The sequence below is a fragment of the Lathyrus oleraceus genome, chromosome 6 (assembly GCF_024323335.1).
Source record: "Lathyrus oleraceus cultivar Zhongwan6 chromosome 6, CAAS_Psat_ZW6_1.0, whole genome shotgun sequence".
Lineage (NCBI taxonomy): Eukaryota > Viridiplantae > Streptophyta > Magnoliopsida > Fabales > Fabaceae > Lathyrus > Lathyrus oleraceus.
In genome coordinates, this window is record NC_066584.1 from 472,338,087 (window position 1) to 472,349,591 (window position 11,505).

Below are 11,505 nucleotides of genomic sequence, written 5' to 3' on the forward strand. Positions count from 1 at the left end.
GCAAATCGTCAAGTCGAAGCAGCAAATAAGGTAGTAATTGGATTGATAAAGAAACATGTGGGGAAAAAGCCAAGGAATTGGCATAAGACATTGAACCAGATTTTATGGACGTGTCGAACCTCCCCTAAAGAGGCCACAAATGATATGTGTAACACATCGATTTAATTTCCGAATTTATTTATTAGGTGTTTATTTAATTAATCATTATTTGGTGTGATAATTAATTAAATATGTGTTCTGGTGATTATTTGAATTATTTGAATATATGTGTTATTTGAATAATTGAATTTTATGAGTAGAAATAACAATTGTCTAGTAATGAGCCTAATTAATTAGAATGAGTGGATAAGTGGGTTAAGCCCATTATGAGTTAAAAAGATAGTAAAGGTTTTAGAAATTAGAGTTAGTTTTCTAAAACAAGAGAAGAAGAGAGAATAGAAGAGAAGAGAAGAGAAAGAGGAGAAGAGGAAACTAGAAGAAAGTACCTAGAGATTTCATCTATACTAAGGTAATTGGGTGGGATTTCAAGTGGTTATGGGTAAACATAATGTATGTAATGTAGTGGGTTAGATATCATGAACTTAGGATTTGAGGATTTTGATTTTTGAGAAACCCTAACATGTGTTTATGTTTTAATCCATGAAATTGATGTTTATGTTATGCTATGATGTTTCTATATTGAATTCCATGAATGAGTATGTGTATGGAACATGATTTGATGTATAATTGCATGTTTGGTTTTCATTTGAAAATGGTTGGTTTGGGATTTTGGTGAAAATTAGTGGAATTTAGAATCTTGTTTTTATGATCCTAATAGTTGATATATATATATATATATATATATATATATATATATATATATATTATATATATATATATATATATATATATATATATATATATATATATATATATATATATATATATATGTTGTATAACTATTTATTATATGAAAAATGATGTATTATTATGGTTTTATGATGAAAATCCGTGTTGGACAGTAGCATTTTCGCAACAGCAGTTTTTGTGGTTTTTGACAGCATTTCGCAACAACAAATTTTCTGGTTTTGACAACATTTTGAAAAACTTGTAAATTCAATAACGTTTGAACCGTAACTTCGTTTGAGGTGTCGTTTGGACTGTTACGAAGCTAAGAGTATTATCTATAACATGATATTCATTTTGACAACAATAGATTAATATTTTATCAAAAGAATCCTAATGTGGTTGTATGTTGTATGTGTGGTGAATGTGAATGACATGTTTTCTATTGTTTGGCATGTATTGAATGGTTTTAGATGAATTTCATGAAGAAACATAATACCTGAAATTATATATGTGATGATGTGAATTGGTGAATTTGATGAATAACATGAATTGGGTTGTTTGCTTTACGTTAATGTATTGTGATGAGAAGATGGATGCTATTTGATGTATTGTTTGGGATTGAAGTCATGTTAGGTCTATGTTGTGCAAATATTGGATGTGATATGCTTATGTATGATTAAGGGGTTGAAATCGTCTTAATTGCATGAGTCTTGTTATTGTTGCACACTTACACTAGCACGAGTCTATGAAAGAGGCAATGTTGGGTAATCTCGCGTAGATTATTTGCTTGTCTCAAATCTAACGTCGAATGGGGTTTGAAAGCTTAAGGCCGAATAGAGCTTTAGAGGTGGTTACCTAGTCTATTTGAGAGACGCTCGGCAAGCCGGAAATGATAACGGATGGGATCCACATGCATATCACATTGAATCACACATTGAGTCGCATGTGTCTGTATGAATTTTTGTTTGTGTGATTATGTGATATGATTTTGGTAGATATGCATATACGTGGATTTTAGGTGATCCATTTGATATGAGTTGTTGATGTGATATGTGTGTATATTTGTGATATATGTGATGAAATGGTGACTTGTATATATTATGGAATCATGTGAAAGTTGTATACATATTTGATGATGATTTATAAATGATGATGAATGATAATATGTACATGAAATCAATATGTTTTGAAATATGACTTTTGTACATCGTTTAATATTTATAAATGAATACTTGTGGATTGTTGAGCCATGTCGTATGATGGTAAACATGTGATTCTTTAATAAGATGATATGATGCATGTTTGTATGAAGCGTGACGAATTCTAATAATATATGTATGTTTGTTATACATTTCATATTATTATGTTTTTCTATAATGATTTGAATTCTCAACCTTATGTACGAATGATGTTCTATCGCGATATCACTCAGGTACCGAAGATAGTGGTGCTTCGCACAAGGATTAGATTCAGAGACTAGTTCTTATTGTGTTTTGACTAGGTAGTCTATAGTGCTCTGGTAATGTAACACTTGGGTTTATGGGATTATTTGTATTTGCTTTGATGTTGAGAGATATTTTTGTGCTTTGCTTTATCTTTTTATTTGGATATGTTGGTTTTGATGTTGAGTGGCCTTAGAGCCCAAAACGATATTTTGTGGTAGATGATTTATGGGAATCATCACTATTTACCATTTATGAAGAGATATTTTATTCTGTTGTGTGAGTTTGCATGTTGGTTATTTGGTTTTGATTTATAATCCGTGTTACTTGTATGTGACCATGGCATGTGTTATTTCTGGCAGAACTAAATGTGATGCCCTCGTGTATGCATGCTTTAATTTACTCTGATTATGCAATTGTATGTTGTATTTAAGTAGTAATAGTTTGGGGGGTGTTACATTAGTGGTATCAGAGCACGGTCGGTCATTTGGCCAGATTATGAATTTGTTTGATTCCATTGTATCTGATTTGTGTGTATGACACAATCGATACTGTTTTTTTAACAATCCTTGATGTCGTGGTTATTTGGTTGGTGTAGTAGGAAGATGGTTACTGGAAGGAATGATGATGCGCTTGCGGCGGCATTGACCCTGTTGGCTAGTGTCATTCCGCAAATGAATGATGGTGATCTAGAGCGTGATGCTGATGAGTTCCGTGCTTTGGGGAAGTTCCAGAGGAACGATCCACTAACTTTTGAAGGAGCTCATGAACCTGACAAATCTCAAGAGTGGTTGAAGGCGATTGAGAAAATATTTCGAGTTATGAATTATTCAGATGCGCAGAAGGTGCAGTTTGGCACTCATATGCTGGAGAAAGAAGCTGAGGATTGGTGGCGCAACATTGTTCAGAGATTTGATGAGGATGGAATTGAAGTGACTTGGGCACTTTTCCGTGATGCTTTTCTGGAGAAGTATTTTCCAGAAGATGTTCGTGGAAAAAAGGAAATTTAATTCCTTGAGTTGAAGCAAGGTAATGGTACCGTAGCTGAGTATGCAATAAAGTTTGAGGAGTTGATCAAATTTTGCCCCCATTACAATACTGCTAATGCTTAGAGATCCAAGTGTCTTAAGTTTGTGAATGGCTTGAGACCTGATATCAAGAAGCCAATGGGTTACCAATAGATTACGAGATTTTCTTAGTTAGTTAACAAGAGTAGGATATATGGTGAGGATAGCCGTGAGAGTGCTGCTCATTACAAGTTCTTGCATGATAAGAAAGGAAAAGGGAAATTCTGAGGGAAGTCGTATGATGGTAAGAAGAAAGCTGGTGATGGCAAGAAGCCGAGTAGGGGAGGATCTCACACTCCTGTCAAGTGCTTCAGATGTGGTATTGAGGGACATCGTGCTTCTGAGTGTCCTAAGGGCGATGTGACTTGTTTCAAGTGTGGCAAGCAAGGTCACAAATATTTTGATTGCAGAGTTGGTTCAAATGTGACTTGCTACAACTGCGGGGAGAAATGGCACATTAGTACCAAGTGCAACAAGCCGAAGAAGGAGCAAGCCAAAGGGAAAGTGTTTGCATTATTCGGTGTTGATACTTCTGCTGAGGAGAGATTGATTTGAGGTACGTGATTTATTAATAATATGCCTTTGATGGCTATTATTGATACCGATGCGACGCATTCTTTTATTTATTTGGATTGTGCTAAGAAATTGAATCTTGAATTATCTGTTATGCGTGGAAGCATGGTTATTGATACTCCGGCTATGGGTTCAGTCACTACTTCATCTATTTGTTTGAAATGTTCGTTGAATATTTGTGATAAAGATTTTGAAGTTGATTTAGTGTGTCTTCCACTGAGTCAACTTGATGTTATTTTGGGAATGGAGTGGTTGAGGACCAACCATGTCTATATCAATTGTTTTGTGAAAGCTGTTATTTTTCTTGAGCCAGAGAAGGAAGGTGATTTATTCTTATCTACTCAACAAGTGAATGAATCTGTGCGAGATGGTGCTAAAGTCTTTATGTTGGTGGCAAGTTTGAAGCTTAGTGAAAATGGAACAATGGGTGAATTTCCAATTGTTCATGATTTTCCTGAAGTGTTTCCTGATGAGGTTAGCGATTTGCCGCCTGAACGTGAAGTTGAGTTCATGATTGATTTGATTCCTGGTACTAGTCCGGTATCGATGGCTCCGTATTGGATGTCACCATCTGAGTTGAAAGAGTTAAAGAGTCAACTAGAGGATTTGCTTGATAAGAGGTTTATTTGTCTGAGTGTCTCACCGTGGGGTGCACTTGTCTTGTTAGTTAAGAAGAAAGAAGATATTATGAGGTTGTGTGTGGATTACAGACAACTGAATAAGTTTACTATTAAGAATAAGTATCCGCTTCCAAGGATTGATGATTTGATGGATCAGTTGGTTGGTGCTTGTGTGTTTAGCAAGATTCATTTGAGGTCTAGGTATCATCAGATCCGTGTGAAAGCTGAAGTTATTCAGAAGACTGCTTTTAGAACAAGGTATGGACACTATGAGTATTCGGTGATGCCTTTCGGTGTGACGAATGCACCTGGTGTATTTATGGAGTACATGAATAAGATTTTTCATAAATATCTAGATAAGTTTGTTGTTGCATTTATCGATGATATTTTGATCTATTCGAAGAGTGAAGAGGATCATGCTGAGCATTTGAGGATTGTTTTATCTGTATTGAAAGAGAAGCAGTTGTTTGCTAAACTTTCGAAGTGCGAGTTTTGGTTGAAGGAAGTGAATTTCCTTGGCCATGTGATCTCTAGTGGTGGTATTTAGGTTGATCCTTCTAAGGTTAAGGCTATATCTCAATGGGAAGCGCCAAGATCTATGTCTGAGATTCGTAGTTTTCTTGGTTTGGCAAGTTATTATTGAAGGTTTATTGAAGGCTTTTCTAAGTTATCTTTGTCATTAACGCATTTGACTAGGAAAGGTCAAGCTTTCATTTAGACTGCACAATGTGAAGCTAGTTTTCAAGAGCTGAAGAGGATATTGACTACTGCTCCTATTTTGATTTTACCGAATCCATCAGGACCATTTGTTGTGTATTGTGTTGATTCCTTGATGGGTTTAGGAGGTTTGTTAATGCATAATCAACAAGTTGTAGCTTATGCTTCAAGGCAACTCAAAGTGCATGAGAGGAATTATCTGACTCATGATTTGGAATTAGCTGTTGTTGTGTTTGTTTTGAAGATTTTGAGACATTATTTGTTTGGGTCGAGATTCGATATGTTTAGTGATCACAAGAGTTTGAAGTATTTGTTCGATCAGAAAGAGTTGAATATGAGGCAAAGGAGATGGTTGGAATTCTTGAAGGATTATGATTTTGGTTTGAATTACCATCCTGGAAAAGCGAATGTTGTAGCCGGCGCTTTGAGTAGGAAATCTTTGCATATGTCGATGTTAATGATGCGAGAATTGGATTTGCTTGAATAATTTCGAGATATGAGTTTGGTTTGTGAAGAAACTTCTTTTGGAGTGAAGCTTGGCATGTTGAAGCTTACTAGTGGAATTTTGGATGAGATTCGAGAAGGTCAGAAATCTGATTTGGTTTTGGTAGATCGATTGACGTTGATCAATCAAGGTAAAGGTGGTGATTTTCGGATTGATGAGAATGGTATCATGAGGTGTCATGATAGAGTTTGTGTTCCCGATGTTTTGGATTTGAGAAAGAGCATTCTTGATGAAGGACATCGTAGTGGTTTAAGTATTCATCCTGGTGCTACTAAGATGTATCAAGATTTGAGGAAATTATTTTGGTGGCCTGGTATGAAGAAAGAGATTTCGGAATGTGTGTATTCGTGTTTGATTTTTCAGAAATCAAAGATTAAGCATCAGAAGTCGTCTGGTTTGTTACAACCATTATCTATTCCTGAATGGAAATGGGATAGTATTTCTATGGATTTTGTTTCTGGTTTACCTAGGACTCCGAGTAATTGTGAAGCTATTTGGGTTATTGTGGACAGGTTGATAAAATATGCTCACTTTATTCCGATTAGAATGGATTATCCGATGGAGAGTCTTGCAAAGTTGTATATTGAAAAAATTGTCAGTTTGCATGGTATTCCGTCTAGCATTATGTCAGATAGGAATGCGAGGTTTACTTCGAGATTTTGGGAAGGTTTGCAACGTGCTTTGGGTACAAAGTTGTATTTGAGTTCGGCTTATCATCTGTAGACAGATGGTCAGACTGAGAGGACGATTCAGTCGCTTGAGGATATTTTGAGAGTTTGTGTTTTGGAACAGGGAGGTGCTTGGGATAGTTATTTGCCTTTGATTGAGTTTACCTACAACAATGGTTTTCATTTGAGTATTGGTATGGCTTCGTTTGAAGTTTTGTATGGTAGAAGGTGTAGGACGCCTTTGTTTTGGTATGAATCTGGAGAGAGTGTTGTGGTTAGACCTGAGATAGTTCAATAGACTACTGATAAGATTAAAATGATCAGAGAGAAGATGAAGGTTTCTTAGAGTCGTCAATAGTTACCATGACAAGAGAAGGAAAGCTCTTGAGTTTGAGGTAGATGATCATGTGTTTTTAAGAGTTACTCCGGTAACGAGTGTTGGTAGAGCATTGAAGTCGCGTAAGTTGACACCATATTTTATTGGTCCCTATCGGATTACGTTGTCGCCGTCACTTGATAATCTCCATGATGTGTTTCACGTGTCTCAATTGAGGAGATATATTATGGATCCTTCGCATGTTATCCAATTAGATGATGTTGAGGTTAGAGATAATTTGACCGTGGAGACATTACCTATGCGGATAAAAGATAGAGAGGTGAAACAAATCTGTGGTAAAGAGATCACTTTGGTGAAAGTCGTTTTGGGAAGATCGGCTGGTGGAAATGTGATGTGGGAGCTTGAGAGTCAGATGAGAGATTCATATCCCAAGTTGTTTGCTTGAGGTAATTTTCGAGGACGAAAATATTTCAAGTGGGGGAGAGTTGTAACACCCCGATTTAATTTCCGTATTTATTTAGTAGGTATTTATTTTAATTAATCATTATTTGATGTGATAATTAATTAAATATGTGTTCTGGTGATTATTTGAATTATTTGAATATATGTGTTATTTGAATAATTGAATTTTATGAGTAGAAATAGCAATTGTCTAGTTATGGGCCTAATTAATTATAATGGATGGATAAGTGGGTTAAGCCCATTATGAGTTAAAAAGATAGTAAGGGTTTTAGAGATTAGAGTTAGTTTAGTAAAACAAGAGAAGAAGAGAGAATAGAATAGAATAGAAGAGAAGAGAAAGAGGAAAAGAGTAAACTAGAAGAACAAGGACCTAGAGATTTCATTTATACTAAGGTAAAGGTGGGATTTCAAGTGGTTATGGATAAACATAATGTATGTAATGTATGTGGGTTAGATATCATGAACTTAGAATTTGAGGATTTTGATTTTTGAGAAACCCTAACGTGTGTTTATGTTTTAATTCATGAAATTGATGTTTATGTTATGCTATGATGTTTCTATATTGAATTCTATGAATAGGTATGTGGATAGAACATGATTTGGTGTATAATTGCATGTTTGAGTTTCACTTGAAAATGGTTGATTTGGGATTTTGGTGAAAATTAGTGGAGCTTAGAATCTTGTTTCTATGATCCTAATAGTTGCTATATATATATATATATATATATATATATATATATATATATATATATATATATATATATATATATATATATATATAGGTTGTATAACTAATTATTTCATGAAAAATGATGGATTAATGTGGTTTTATGATGAAAATTTATGTTGGACAGTAGCATTTTCGCAATAGCAGTTTTTCTGGTTTTTGACAGCATTTTTGCAACAGTAAATTTTTTGGTTTTGACAGCATTTTGAAAAACTTGTAAATTCAATAACTTTTGAACTGTAACTCCGTTTGAGGTGTCGTTTGGATCGTTACGAAGCTAAGAATATTATCTATAAAATGATATTCATTTTGATAATTGTAGATTAATATTTTATCAAAAGAATCCTAATATGGATGTATGTTGTATGTGTTGTGAATGTGAATGACATGTTTTCTATTGTTTGGTATGTATTGGATGGTTTTAGATGGATTTTATGAACAAACATTATACTTGAAACTATGTATGTGATGATGTGAATTGGTGAATTTGATGAATAACATGAATTGGCTTGTTTGCTTTATGTTAATGTGTTGTGATGAGATGATGAATGTTATTTGATGTATTGTTTGGGATTGAAGTCATGTTAGGTGTATGTTATGCAAATGTTGGATGTGGTATGCTTATTGTCGCATCACGCGAAAAACCGGCGGGAAAACAAGAACAACAGAGCCGCCACCGTGCGTTATTTATCCCAAAAGAGGGAAAGGAAACGCTCAGAGTAAACCTGGAAAGAACATGGTCTCGCGACCAAAGAGAATGGGTTCGGGAGTCGATTATGCGAAGGGAAGGTATTAGCACCCCTACGCATCCGTAGTACTCTACGGGATCCACGCACACTAGAAAGGAAAATTGGTTGCTAAACACTGCTCAAATACTCACACACACTGGCTGAAAGAAACGAAAGAGACTGACTGAAACTGAACTCGGCAGAATGTCGCGTCCTGGGCCTACTTAGTCTATCAGGCATAGACATCAGAGTCCAAGTAGTTCGGACTGGGGAGACGACACATGCTCGCTAGGATGTCGCATCCTATGCATACGTATCTTCTCGGACGAGAGAAGAATCAGAGCATTCGTAGCTCGGCTGACACGCACACAAACAAACACAGGCAAAGGCAAACGTGGAGCCTGAATGCCAATCACTGGACTTACATCAGCATCCGAACCAAAACACACACAAGAAGGCAAACATGGAGCCTGAATGCCAACCACTGGGCTCACATCAGCATCCGAACCAAACACACGCACACTGGAACCCAAACGCCACTCGATGGACTTACATCAGCTTCCAAGCACACAACAAGGCAACAAGTTAATAGGGAGTCGGGGACTCGAGCCTATAACTGTCAAGCACACTCAAACAAACAGACAACAAGTTGCTAAGGAGTCAGGCACTCGAGCCTAGCAACTGTCAGACAACACACACAAAAGAGAAAGAAGGGCGCCCGGAGAGATCAGCTCAATCTCCTGCCTACATACTTCATCTGGTATGAAGATCAGGGCGATGTAGTTCCCCTACGGAGGGATAAAGGACTAGCCTAACCAGATAACAAAGGGAGACACAACTAGGGAGACTACGACTCGAGCCTAGATGTTATCATGCAAATCAAACCTAAGTTAAGGTTTCTAGCTAACTGGCACAGGGAGCCAGCCTATCCTAGACATGACTTGCACAGGAAGCAAGCCACGCACACACTTAACTTGCACAGGAAGCAAGCCAAGCAAAACCTAACTTGCACAGGAAGCAAGTCTAAACAATCCTAACTTGCACAGGAAGCAAGTCAAACAATCCTAACTTGCACAGGAAGCAAGTCAAACAAACACTAACTTGCACAGGAAGCAAGTCAAACAAACACTAACTTGCACAGGAAGCAAGTCAAACAAACATACAAGCACAGATAGCACACACTATACACAAGCAAGTGGCTCACACAAGGGTTAGGCACTGAGGCCAACTGGAACTGGGTGAATGGTTGCTCTTAACCTTGCCATTGAGAGACTAAGGTGAAGCAGATGAAAGGTGAGTGAAGATGAGACTTCACAGCTCTTATCCCTGGCCTGGGAGAGCTTAAGACAAGAATGTGTGGGTTCAGAAAGTGGGAACCCTTCTACACATTTAAAACTGACTCAACTGTACAATTGTACAAGATCTTGGGTTTGTATCTGCAATGCATCAACACAGTGGTGTGAGCAAAGCAGATGACACACTGAATAGTGGGGGATAGATTGCATATCCCTACCTTCCACCAATTGCCTCTTCACTTAGGAGGTCTTTGACTCTATGCAAGGACAAAATTAAACATCCACAAACATTGCCTCTTAAGGAGGACTTCAGACAGTTGCCTGGCCAAGTAACAGGCCAGGTCTTCCAGACTACATGAAGTAAAAGAGACATACCTCAATGCAAATTGCTTATACAAGCAAAGCAAAGCAAAAAGTTCACAAGGAACTAAGCAACTAAAAGCACCTGAAACAGTCAAGCAGATGTTAGTATGCAACTTCAAACAAAACAAACAGAAACAGACACCAATAGTCAATTAGAGGCACATGGATGTGCAAGGCACAAGGCTTAGGGCATGTGAGCCAAGCCACCTACAAAACAAACAAGTTAGTCATGGTATTTAGGCAATCTCAATCAAAAAGAATTGGTCTCATTGGTCATTTGTTGGTCAACCTGAAAACACAAGCTCAAAGGTGAGTAGCAGGACCACTAGGGCAAGCCTAGGGTCAAAATGAATGATAAAGTCAAAACAGCCAAGGGCAAGTATCAAAAATCATGTTCAAACAATTAGGAAACAAAACCAATTGGGTTCACATCCATATCAATCACTATCATCATTTCATGAACAAATTAGGTCAAAGTATAGCAAACAGAAGCTCATAGAAGTCAACAGCAAGACTTAACTCAAAAGCAATCTTAAACATTTCCAAAAATCACCAAATAAATCATGATCAATCCTAACACATAGCATGGTAAGCATGTCAAATTTCATCACATTTGGACAAGTGGAAGGCAGTCAATGAAAATCAGAAAGTCAAAGCACATTTGAACATGCTCAAAGAAGTCAACCAAACATGCATCAACTTAGAAAAATCATAAGTCAAGAATGGTGTATGATAAATGAATGGGACTAAAACCATGGCAAAGATGAAGATGTCTAGTTATCTCATGTAAAATTTCAAGTCCATCTAAGAAAGTATGAGAATTTCACAAATGAAATGGGAACAAGTGTCACAAAAAGTCAACATATGACTAGACAGGGGAGAAAATCTCAAACAATTAGGAACTGCCACAAATAATTCCAAGAAAATTCACATGTAAACTAGACATACAAGAATAGGTTCATGCAAAAAATCAAATCAATTGGAGTTCAAGAAGCATGGTAATGAAAATCATGAAGTTGGACATCAATGGTGTGACACAAATTGTCACACCCTAATTCAAAAAATCATAACTCACAAACCAGCAATGATAAATTCACAAACTCTACACCAAAATCACCATGAGGGTGTCTAGTTTAAGCACAAAAAATTTGGGAGCCATTGGATAAAGTATCA

The 11,505-nt window shown here is 36.6% G+C and overlaps 2 protein-coding genes across 2 annotated transcripts; both read left to right on the forward strand.

Moving 5' to 3' along the window:
* Positions 1-2,875: 2,875 nt before the first annotated feature.
* Positions 2,876-3,280, forward strand: LOC127096312 (uncharacterized). Its single transcript, XM_051034898.1, has one exon. It carries the CDS (start codon positions 2,876-2,878, stop codon positions 3,278-3,280), a length of 405 nt encoding a protein of 134 aa, XP_050890855.1.
* Positions 3,281-3,913: 633 nt separating this feature from the next.
* Positions 3,914-5,077, forward strand: LOC127096313 (uncharacterized). The gene is made up of 2 exons (XM_051034899.1): positions 3,914-4,559; positions 4,887-5,077. The coding sequence occupies exons 1-2, from the start codon at positions 3,914-3,916 to the stop codon at positions 5,075-5,077; spliced, it is 837 nt and encodes a 278-aa protein (XP_050890856.1).
* The last annotated feature ends 6,428 nt before the right edge of the window (positions 5,078-11,505 follow it).